The 12,446-nt window shown below is 42.5% G+C and overlaps 2 protein-coding genes across 2 annotated transcripts in view; one reads left to right on the forward strand and one right to left on the reverse strand.

Moving 5' to 3' along the window:
• The window catches only part of LOC118760750 (zinc finger protein 585A-like), a 215,250-nt gene extending 209,068 nt beyond the window's left edge, over positions 1-6,182 (forward strand). Inside the window, 3 exon segments of the mRNA XM_058681256.1 lie at positions 5,366-5,678; positions 5,680-5,860; positions 5,862-6,182. Of these exon segments, the coding sequence (XP_058537239.1) occupies positions 5,366-5,678; positions 5,680-5,860; positions 5,862-6,182 (815 nt within the window).
• The window catches only part of LOC131483359 (zinc finger protein 585B-like), a 759,159-nt gene that overhangs the window by 596,267 nt on the left and 150,446 nt on the right, over positions 1-12,446 (reverse strand). The gene's annotated exons all lie outside the window — the stretch shown is intronic.

Here is a 12,446-nt window from a genome sequence, read left to right on the forward strand (position 1 = left end):
GTGATGATGTGAAAAATGGGAACTTTTGCACAATGTTAATGGAGTTATAAATTAATTCAGTCCTGTGGAAAATAGTATAAAATTTCTTAGATGATTAGAAATAAGCTTGTTGTATGATTGAGCGATGTAGTATTTGCATGTTCTGAAAGTTTTGAGCACATTGTATGAAAGAGATACCTGCAGCCATTTTGTTTATAGTAGCACCGTTCATAATACCCAAATATGGAATGAATCAAGGTGTCCATCATTAGATGAATGAATAAAGAAAACATAGTATATATGTACAATAGACTGTTATTCAGCCATGGAAAACAAAATTCTGTGGATTTTAACGAAATGAGTGTAACTAGAGGGCAAGATGTTAAGAGAAATATCTTAAATATAGATACAGAAATATGACCTTCTGTTATATAGAGTAGTGTAGAAGGACACTGTGTCCCTAAAAGGTCAGCGAGCATAGTATTGCAACTGATAGGATAGCATTTGTATGAGAATTGAATGGATATCTTTTGTATAACTGAGTAGGTATCATTTGTATGAGAATAGCTGAGTAGATAGAATGTGAATGAGAACACTTGGTGGGGTATACAAAACAAAAGAATTCCGAACAAGGTTATAGAAACAACTCATGGGTTCCTTAGAGAAGCTCAATACCTCCTCCCTTATCCTATATGACCCTCTATAAAGTCTATAAAGTCTGATGCGACTAATAAACTTCATCTATTGACCACCAGTTAGCAGTTCATGCATGTCATTATTGTCTCCATGCACCAAGTCCATTCCTGATCAACAACTAACAGAGTAGCTTAAAAAATCACAAGCAAAAAAACAAAAAAGGAATAAACAATGGTGTGTATCAGTATTTGTTCAAATGTGATCTTGTTACTTTGATTCATATCTTTGCCAAACAAATGGTTAAGAATGAAAGTCTACTATAATTTAATGATCTGTGTTTGTCAACTGTGTGTGATTGAAGCATTTTTATGTAATTATATTTATAGTCTTTATCTATTCAACTATGATTATCTTACTTTCATTTTAATCATTTCATGAAAAATTAGGATCTTGAGTGCAATTTAAATTTAAAACATGTTATTGCCCTTTGTTTCTCTCCTGACCCCAGATGCAAGGAAAAAATGATAATATTAGTGTGGAAACAATGGTATTACCCACTTTCACCCTGTAGCACTTGACCCTTTGTACCCTAATCAACTAAGTAAGAAAACCAGAAAATAATTTTTTTTAAATTCATTTTATTATTATTCTTATTAATTTATAGTACAGTTTCATATTCCCTTATCCTCTCCCCAGTTTCCCCCCCCCCCCCAGTTCCTCTATATCATTACTAACATATAGTTCTTCATACTCAGCCATATGTCCATCATTGCGGGCATGGACAATGGCAGAGAGTCCAGAATCCTATTGCCAAGAAATAGTAAACAGTTTCATTGTAAGTCCATCTTTGTCTGGAAGCATAAATGCATACCACACTACACCCTTACATCTGGATGTTAGTCTCCATTTCACAGCTACTGTACATCCCCTTAAATGAAAAGTCATAATGCAAAATAAACAAAAGAAAGAAAAGAGGAAATTTACATTGCCATGAAGTTAAATGACATGTTACTAGATATGATAGTCTCCATTACACAACTACTGTACATCCCCTTAAATGAAAAGTCGTGATACAAAATCAACAAATAGAAATTTACAATGCCCTGAAGTTAAATGACATGTTACTAAATATGACAGTCTCCATTACACAGCTACTATACATCCCGTTAAATGAAGAGCCACAAAACAAAATCAACATCCGGGATAAAAAAGAAATTAACAACACCAAGAAGTTAAATCACATGCTATTGAATGACTAATGTGTAGCTGAAGAAATGAAAATCAAGAACCTTCTTGAGGAAAATGATGCTACTGTATGATATACGAGTCATTGAATGATTTAATCAGAAGGAAGTGTTTTGAAGAGATGAAACCAACAGAAAACAACAAAACCCATGTGATACAGTTTCCGCTAATCTCTGTTGAAGTGTGTCTCCTCCAGACAATAAATAGATGGGTTTTGTTTCATAATCCAGTCTACTACTCTATGATGTTTATTTAAGCTTAAGCCATTTACATTCAGAGTTTAATATACATGGGTGTGACGTTGGTCCTGTCATTTTAGGAATGGATTGTACATGGGTTTAGTCTTCTGTTATCATTTTACCTGGATGTTCTTCCCCTTTGCCTTTGGCTTTGGTAGGTGCTATTCCTCTTCTCTGCCAAGAGAACATCTTGAAGTACCATTTGTAGGGCAGGTTTGAAACAGGCAAATTCTTTAGCTTTTCTTTACTGTGGAAGAATTTTATTTCATTTTCAAAGACAAAAGAAAGCTTTGCTGGATATGTTATCCTGGGCCGACAATTTTTTTTTCTTTTAGAATCTGGAATATGTTACTCCATTCTCTTCTTGCCTGTAGAGTTTCCTGTGGAGATCTCCTGTGAGCCTAATTGATGTTCCTTTATATGTCAATTGATTTTTTCACGTGCACATTTAAGGATCTTTTCCTTATGTTCAATTGAAGAGAGTTTAATGATCATATGTTGTGGTGAAGATCGCTTTTGAACAAGGCTGTTGGGAGTTCTGTGGCCCTCCTGGATCTTGTTTCCCAATTCTTCCTCTAGATTAGGGAAATTTTCCTTTATTATTTCATTAAATACATTTGCAAATTCAGCTTCTCTTTCTGCACCTTCTGGGACTCCCATAACTCTAATATTTGGCCTCTTAATAGTGTCTTTCAATTCTTGAATACTTTTTTTGGCCTGATGCAGCTCTGCTTCCAGCTTTTTGTTTGCTTCCCCCTGGTGACAGGAAATACCTTCCAATTCTGAGATTCTTTCTTCTGCTTGCTTCATTGTATTTTGGAGACTCTCCACTGTACTCTTAATTTGCTCTACTGTGTTCTTAATTTCTGATATACCAGCCTTGATTTGCTTTGTTGCTTCCTTGAATTCTTTGAACTCTTGCATGAGCTTCTCCTTGTTGATCAGAAACTTTAAAATGAGTCTTATGGATTCTGTGTGCCCCATTTTCTCAATGTCTTCCTCAGTGAACTCTGAGATTGGCATAGGGTTATGCTCCTTTGCAGGAGAGTTTTCGGCAATATCCATTGTGCTTTGTCTCTTCTTTTGCTCTTGATCACTGTACTTCTGGTTAGCAGAGTCTTCTCCTTTTGGCAGGTTTCTAAGTTGTGTCACCCACAGGTCTACAATGTGATTTTACTTAGTGTGGTTGGTACACAACTTTTCTTGCAGCCACTTGTGCCACAACCTCCAGTGAGTTCCAGGTCTGGATTCTTATATCAGATTTCCACTGTGGTCTCACAGCCCCAGCTCTTGTTTCACCACTCACCACCTCCTGTGATACCGTCGTGAGACTGCACTATTGTCTCTGCAACCTTTCTCCCACTTTCAGTTGGAGCAGGTCCCAGGATTAGAGAGACACCAGGTGTCCTATATAATTAGGTTATTGGTGGTGCTGATCCTGTCGGAACCTGTTGGACGTTAGATCTGGCTTTTTAACAAAAACAAATCAGTCTTTTTTTAAGTATTGATTTATTTTTATTACAAAATCAGATATACAGAGAGGAGAGACAGAGAGAAAGATCTTCCATCCCATGATTCACTCCCCAAGTGAGCCGCAACGGCCAGTGCCGCGCCGATCTGAAGCCAGGAACCAGCAACCTCCTCCAGTTCTCCCACATGGGTGCAGGGTCCCAAAGCATTGGGCCATCTTCGACTGCTTTCCCAGGCCCCAAGCAGGGAGCTGGATGGGAAGTGGGGCTGCCGGGATGAGAACCGGTGCCCATATGGGATTCTGGCACGTTTAAGGCGAGGACTTTAGCCACTAGGCCACACCACCAGGCATATAAATCAGTCTTAACAAATAGAAAGTTCAAACCAAGGGCAGAACACATGTTGGTGCTGGGAGGATAACAATGCTGAACCATGAAAAAGTAGCTCAGAGCTTGGATATAATGTCACGTGGTTGGCATTCAGAATCTGCCAAGGAAGTTTCAAGTTATACAGAAAGTGACCTTTTCCAGGAACTGTCAGTACCCCGTCCAAAAGTTTTCCAAACACAAGCACCCACAGCCTTGTTACCAAAACCAAAATTGAGCTGAATGGAAAAGTGCAAATAGGCAGTTGGTGATTATAGCCTCTTAATCCCTGAACTGCTGTGCTTACTATCTCCACCCTCTGAAAGTACAATGCATCTGAAGGTTTAGCCAGAGCTAGGCAGTGGTGGTGGTGGTGGTGTGAGTGAGTGAGTGGTTGAATGGGCCCATATTTATGCAGTCATGGGACACCAAGGGTCATTTTTATAGGTTCAGCCCAACTTGAAGAAAGGCATACCAACATTATGCAGTGCTCTCTCTGCTGAGTTAAGCCACATAGCTCTGGTCTAAGAATAAAAGTGTTTTTCATATGCCATGTTGGACACACCAGCAAATGTTATCAGGAATGCTTCGTGGTTGATTTCTGTGTATACTATAGAAACAAAAGCAGAATTAGTTGTAGACATAAGTTTTACCTGCTAAGTGACCAGTTGCACTTGCAAGGAGGTGGGGGACAGAGAAGCACCTCACATGAGGGAGACCGAAGATGAGGTTGTTCTCTCAAGGAAAGAAGGAGAGACACCATAATGTGTTTGAATATTTTTTTTTCTATAGGGAGTCTAATGAAATGCCATTTGGGAAAAAGTGTGCTTCTAATGTCCCTGAGAACAGCCTCCAGAGTGGGAAAAGTCTCACTCAGCAGGACAAGATGCACATTTATCAGCAGTCTTTTGAACACAATGGGAAAAAAAAAAACTTTCAGCACAAAGAAGAAATTCTTTATGTGTGAAGAAATTTATACCAATGAACCATGTAATAAACAACCTGTCAATGTGGGCGAACCAATTCAGGTTTAAAAGAAAATGTTCCACAACAATGTTTATTTTGGAAAACATCAGCAAACACAGCCAGGAGAGAAACTCCACGGTCATTTCAAGAGTGAGAAATATCTTATGAATAAAACAGATGTCAAAGTAAATCAGATAAGCCAAACAGCAAAGAGTCACTATATATGTGGCTGCTGTACAGAATCTTTTAGCTGTGCATCTTGCATTTCCACCAGAGAACTGACACAGGAGAAAATTTTTATATGTGCAATGAATCGAAAGAACATGCTTACCAGAAGTCAGAACTGACAAGAGATCAGATCCTTCATACTGGAGAGAAGCCAGGTGAATGCAATGAGCAGGGGAAAGCCTTTGACAAGCAATTATCTCTCATTAGACCTAAAAGAATTTACACAAAGCAGAAAACATGAATGTAGTGAATGTGGAAAAGTCTTTACCAAACAGTCAGATTTCATTAGACATCAGAGAATCCACACAGGGGAAAAACCTTATGAATGTAGCCAGTGTGGAAAAGCTTTTTCTCAGAAGTCATCCCTAATCATGCATCAGAGAATCCACACAGGAGAAAAGCCTTATGAATGTAGCCAGTGTGGTAAAGCTTTTTCTCATAAGTCAAACCTAATTGTGCATCAGAGAATCCACACAGGGGAAAAACCTTATCAATGTAGCCAGTGTGGAAAATCTTTTTCTCTTAAGTCAAACCTAATCATGCATCAGAGAATACACAGGGGAAAAACCTCGTGAATGTAGTGAGTGTGGAAAAGCCTTTACCAACTTGTCAGATCTCATTAGACATCAGAGAATTCACACAAGTGGGAAACCTTATGAATGTACTGAGTGTGGTAAAGCTTTTTCTCACAAGTCATCCCTAATCATGCATCAGAGAATTCACATGGGGGAAAAAGCCTTATGAATGTAGCCAATGTGGTAAAGCTTTTTCTCACAAGTCAAACCTAATCATGCATCAGAGAATTCACACGGGGGAAAAACCTTATGAATGTAATGAGTGTAGAAAAGCCTTTACCAACTTGTCAGATCTTACTAGACATCAGAGAATTCACACAGGGGAGAAACATTATGGATGTACTGAGTGTGGAAAAGCTTTTTCTCAGAAGTCACATCTAATCAGACATCAGAGAATCCATACAGGGGAAAAACCTTATAAATATACTGACTATGGGTTTCAACACATCAGAAAATCCACACAAGGAAATCTGTTATGAATGCAGTGACTGTCAAAAAGCCTATTACAGAAAGTCACACCTTATTGGACATCAGAGAATGCACGCAGGATAAGAACCATACAGATGTAGTGAGTGGGAAAAATGCTATTGCAGGCAGTCAGGTTTCATTGCACATCAGCATTCACACAGAAAACATTATGAATGCAGATACTGTGCAAACACCTTTTGGAAGTCAGTTTTGATTAGACTCAGACGATTCACAAAGGAAAAATAAACATGAAAATAGTGAGTATGGAAATGTTGCTGGCTGGAGTCAGAGAACCCACATGGGGGAAAAACTATGCATACATTGATGTGGAAAAGCCTTTACCTCCAGTCAGGTCTCATTTTATATCAGCAAATTCACAAAGATGAAGTATAATGAATAATCAATGTGGGAATTTGTTCATAGTATTAATTTCTGTACAAGTGTGGACAAATTCATCCACAAACACATTTTGAGTGCAGCAAACTTCAGAAGTCCTTTAATAGCATATCCACAGAAATAAATAAAATATGACTGAAATAACTGAAAAATCATTTTTTGAAGTCAATCTTCCTCAAAGCCATGGAGTTCAGAAATAAAAAAGCATGGAAAGAGACATTAAATACCGTAAACTTGTCATTGGCTTCAGAGCTTATAAAGTGAATGAAACAAACATTAGCAAGAATGTAAATAGAAAGCTATAAATGTGCAACAGATGTTGAAAATTATTGAAACTCCAAATGTGTTTAATAATACACATGAAGAATGTCACAATATTTCAGAACACAGGCTATGTGATGCTAAAATACTAAGATGCAATTTGTATATGATCTCCCTTTGTTGTGAGGAGGAAATTGTGAATGAGTTCTGTTTTCAGATTTTAATGTTAATAATAAATGTTCAGTGCATAACACTTGCTTGATATCCCAGCTTTACCATTTACACATTCATCTCATAGAGCTTTTTTATGAATCTCAAAATTTCACATCCTATTTTAAACTTACATTACAATCAAAGATAAGAACGGATGCATGTGACAATTCTGATGGTAAAGATCCATCTTTGAAGGATGAATCTTGAGCAGAGTGAAGATTCTCTTGCATTATCTGGACAAACATGGATCATGTTTGGCCACTGTTCTCTTTGAATAATAAGTGTGGGAGATCATCCCTGGAATCTGCCTGCTCAGCACATGTGGGAAGATATAGGTACATGTCACACCATTTCACCGAGAGAAACCTTGGTTAACAACGGCTCCATCATGGCCTGTTGATTGGGTATATATCCAGAGTGGTGGGCTGCACTCCAATCTCTCTGTCCTTGGAGGTGCTGTACTGAAACTTCCCCGAAAGAAACTCTAAGAATTTAGGGTGGGCTCCAGGATGGGGCGTCTTGCTCGGATCCTGACTCCAGGCACCATGTGCACGTGAGGAGCTCGGCTCAGGCCTGCCAGGGTTTGGGGGCTGCTTCCTTCGGGGTGAGTACACCGGGGTGAGTACACCAAGGGGGAAGTTCTCCATGACTGGGTAGGTCTTGGGCCCACCCACCGCTCTCATTGGGTGGCGAATGGGATTGGGGAGGGGCATGACTTTGGGCCTGGGGATTTAAATTTTCTGCAGCTGGGAGGCTCTTGGTGGGCTCCATGATGGGGCGTCTTGCTCGGATCCCAACTCCAGCCACCATGTGCACGTGGCGAGCTGTCCCCGGGGAACCAGTGCTTCATGGCCGCCTGCCCAGGGAGCTCTGGGGTATTGGTTGTTTGAATTGCTGCTTAGGTAGCTTCAGGTTGATCCCACTGTGCTTCTGGGATCTGAGTCAATCCTAAAGATTCCCAATGGCAGTAACTCTTCCTTTGAAGAACTTGTAATCACTGAACAATGCTGAGTGGTGAACACCAGTTCATGCAAAAGCTAAGGCTCGTTGCTTGTCCAGCAGGATATCCTTTGACCTGACATGATGATGGATCAGGAGACTGGACACATCAAACAGGGCCATAATATTAACTAGCACTCGAGAACCACATCAGGGGGTGGATTCTGTGTGGGATGTGTGGGCCACACCCTGTGGAAAGTCTAACCCCACTGGTAAGCCCAAGAGTTTGGGTGGTTATTTACTAAAGTAGGTGTAACCAAGGAGCCTGCCATCAGTCACAGGTAAAGAACCCACAACAGTCTGGACTGGTAAAGGCAGCAGCAACCGAATGTGCATCCTGAATAGGGTGTGGGGTGGGCTGGGCTGCAATATTCACCAGCTCATACATGGCCAAATGGAAGGCCAGACTGCGCCGGGCACTGGCCTAAAACCCATTGGCATGTATGAGAACCGGGTCTGGGAGTGGATCAAGTGAAAAAACATGGGAAACTCCCCTGGTGGGTCATGGCTCCCGCTGGCGAACATGTGGTCCAGACCTGAGCGTCAGACAAGCTGGAAAATATAGCTCCAACAGTTGGCTAATGTGTAAATTGGTAATGGAACGGGATGTACTGGGCAGGACTGAGCAAACCTTAGCCAACAAGTGAAACTAGAAACCAGGATGGAACACAGGTCATGCCAAGCTAGGTTCTTGCACCTACAGGTCTACTCGAGTCAAGGACGCTAAGCCACAGTGTCTAAGGCAGAGGCCAGGACAAGTGAGGGACTGAGTCAAGCTGAGTCAGAGCAGCCACTGGCATGTGTGTGATCTATGGCTGGGAACAGGCTTGGTTGTGGAGCTAAGGGGAGACCCTAACTGGGTTGAGGTTCCCACCAAGGGGTGCGTGTGTGCTGGAATGGGGGCTGCGTTCTAACTAGGAAGCAGTTGTAGTCTCCCGTGGCACAAGTGTGGACTGGGACAGAATGCAGCAGGTCAGGCCAGACCCCAACACTGTCTGGATGACCAGGGTAGATGCGGGACTGACTAGGCTGGGTCTCAACCCCCTACTGAGCCATGTGTGAGCTGTATGTGGGTATGGACGAGCCATGGCTGAGCTGAAACATCCAACAACATGAACCAGAATGGGTTGAAAGCCAGGCAAGAAAAGCCACTGTTCCTGCTAGGACAGGAGGTGAACTGAGTAGGGCTGGCTCATGGACCCCCTAGTATGCACAAAACCTGGCATTGGCAGGGGTTCTGATGGAGGAGTCTGGGCAACTCCACTGGCAGGACACAGTTCCAGCAGGTAAGCACAACAAGCATGATAGGAAGCAGCCCAGAATAGGCCATGGAAAGTTTTTCACTGGCATACATTTGGCATGAGTCGGGTGCAGACCAGGCTGAATCAGTTCATGTCATCCACTGGCAAATCTGAACACCAGAACAGAGTGTGGGTTGAGCCACATTTGGTTGTGACAAAACCCAGTGCACAATATGAAATGCCAGGGTGAGGTTGCCTGTACTGGATGTGACTGCAGCACACAAACAGCACATGTGAGAACGAGGAAGGGAGGGGGCAGAGCCAGCAGGAGGATTAAGGGGCTGGTCACCTCGTTGGACAGCTACTCCCACTGGAGAGCATGGACTGGGATGGGGACAGACCATACTAAGCAGGGCTACAACACCTGTGCACTGCCTGTGGACTAGATCAGGGAAAAGCCAGGCTGGGCTGATTATTCCTACTGGTGCAAGCATAAATTATAGTGGTTGAGGGTTGTTTGGGCTTAGCCACAGCATCAGCTAGCATAAGCTGGCAATGGGGGCTAATTCTCTCAGGTCCAACCTCAGAACCACCCGAAGAGTGCATAAACCGGGATTGAGAGAGACCTCGGAGGGAAATAGTGGGTTCCCCCCTCTTGGGTTACTACTCCCGCGGGAGGGCATAAAAACTAGGACGAGGGCTCAGGTGGCTAGACAAAGAGGCACTCAATAACATCCGTGAGGGCTGGATAGTTGAGCTGGTAAATGGAACTTAGCTTTAATATCCATTGACAAGTACAAGAGTCAAATGGGATGTGGGACAAACTGAACTAGTCTGCTATACATACTGGCAAACCAGGGGAGGGGACGGGTCTTGTGGGGGACTATTGTGGGTTGCTCCGACTAGGCTGCAGCTCCCACTGGTTGAAGTAAGGGCTGAGTATGTGCTGGGCAGAACCAGGCTGGACTGCAACACCCATTGGTTCCAGTGGAAGTCGGGACTGAAAACAGAACCAACCCAGCAATTGCAACCCCCAGCTATCGTGGAGATGGACTGTGCTGGGCCATGTGCAAGAATCTGGTCTGGGAATACCTCAACGTTTCTGTGGGGATCTCCCCAATCAAAATGCTGGACTCAGAACCCTAGCCAAGTAAAGACAGAAGAAAGAACAAGTCAATCAACCACCTCAGCTATATGTTGGCAGCGAAATACTGGGCAAATGGAGACTCTATGATGGACTATGTCAATCAGTGGATTCTTCAACGACCTCACCAAGCTGGGAGTGGTGAGACTGGCAGCTATTCATAACTGGTGAACTGTTAAAACTACTTGAGCAAGGATCTCAGAGCATGCCCCACATCCGGGACTTGGGGTGGGTGGGAAACTGGGTGAGGCTTCTCCCTCAATATCCCCCTTTATCTCAGATACAAGAAGGAAACAATATGGACATAATATTCTTACCCACTTCCCTATAACCCCTGAACTTTTTACCGTAACTAACTATGTAAAGATTGTCAACAATATAATTTTTCAAAAAATTAAAAAAAAGAAACTCTAAGAATTTAAATGCAACTCTCATCCTGTTTAGCAGTCACATGTAATGAACATGCCCAAGGAATAGCTTTCAGCCCAGCTGCTAGCTTATATTGGCCTACCTGCATGTGGTCTGCAACACAGCTTCCAACCCTACGTGTTGTAACTGTGATTGTTTAGAGCATCTGGAGAGATAAGCATGCCTATCAGCCTGTTAGAAAGTCATTGTTGGGTGGGAGTACTGTCAGAATCATCCTTTTGCATTGTCACTTTCCTACTCTGTATAAGCTTGTAACATCTTCCTAATAAGTTCTCCCTCACCAGTTAGTTTATGGTGGTTCTGCAGCTAAAAAACACCATCGCCTCACCCCGAACTGGCCTCTGGGCCTGATGATTAGAAAATCCCCAAGACTCAACAGGTGTATACCAGAGACATAAGAATTGTCTGACATCAGGCTATCTGGGCCCTAATAGATGTTCCCTTCCCATGGCTCATGGGTCTAGCACCAACATCCCCCTGACTGGCATGGCTTGGCTCACCTCATCCCCAGCATGTGTTGCAGCCTGGGTATGTTCAGCTTGCCCCTAATTCCACTTCATGATGCTCTGTGCTGTGGCCTATCTTGGCCCATTACGTCCCCAGCTCAGCACGGATATGAATTGCCTGTTGTGTTCTGATCCAGCCCCAATGCAATACAACATACTGGTTCTCAGATCTGCTAGTGGATGTTATGAACTGGCCCCTCCTGGCCCCCTTTCACAATAAGGTAATCCCAGCTTGACACAAGACACAGGTGATTTTCTCACTCAGAGTGAATTGGACAGCATGGTGGAGACACCAGGCTTAAATTTCTCACATGGATGAGGTTACTTTCAGGATATGGGGAGTCTTGTTGGAGTGGGTAACAGTGCATTTTTTTCTTTTTCTTTTTCTGTCCACACCCCATCCAGCATGTTAAGCAGTGTGTGCTGTTGTAAAACTTATTGGAACTTGTGTGACTAAGCAGTTGGTGTACATTTATATTATCTCTCTGGACTAGTGTTTGTCCTCGTTAATACTGAGAATGTTGAACTTAAAAGTCACTTGGAATTTTCTGTCTCTTGAGCAGTGTTGGCCCAGGGATGGGCATTTTTTTTCTATAGGTAAAATAGGCTGTGGATATGAGCTCCAGGATTAAGGACAAGTAGTGAAACCAAGCTGAAATAATTTTCAATGAATTGAGTAAAGATTTAAGAAAAATTGAATTCCTGTTCATTTTTAAATTTTATTTTTTTTATTGGAAATTTAGCTATACAGAGTGGAGGAGAGACAGAGAGGAAGAGCTTGCATCCAGTGATTCACTTCTCAGGTGGTGTCAACCGCCTGAGCTGAACTTATCTGAAGCCAGGAACTTATTCCAGGTTTCCCATGCATGTGCAGGGTTCCAAGGACTTGCAACATCCTCAACTGCTTTCCCATGTCACAAGCATGGAGCTGGATGGGACGTGTGATCCCTACAATTAGAACCTTGCCGATATGGATCATAGTGCATTCAAAGTGAAGACTTTAACTGCTAGGCTGCTCTGCCAGGCCCCCCGCAACTTGTTGTCATTTTTGGATTTCACTACCTTCCATAAGAATATTTGGGGGTG

The sequence above is a fragment of the Ochotona princeps genome, chromosome 25, assembly GCF_030435755.1.
Source record: "Ochotona princeps isolate mOchPri1 chromosome 25, mOchPri1.hap1, whole genome shotgun sequence".
NCBI lineage: Eukaryota > Metazoa > Chordata > Mammalia > Lagomorpha > Ochotonidae > Ochotona > Ochotona princeps.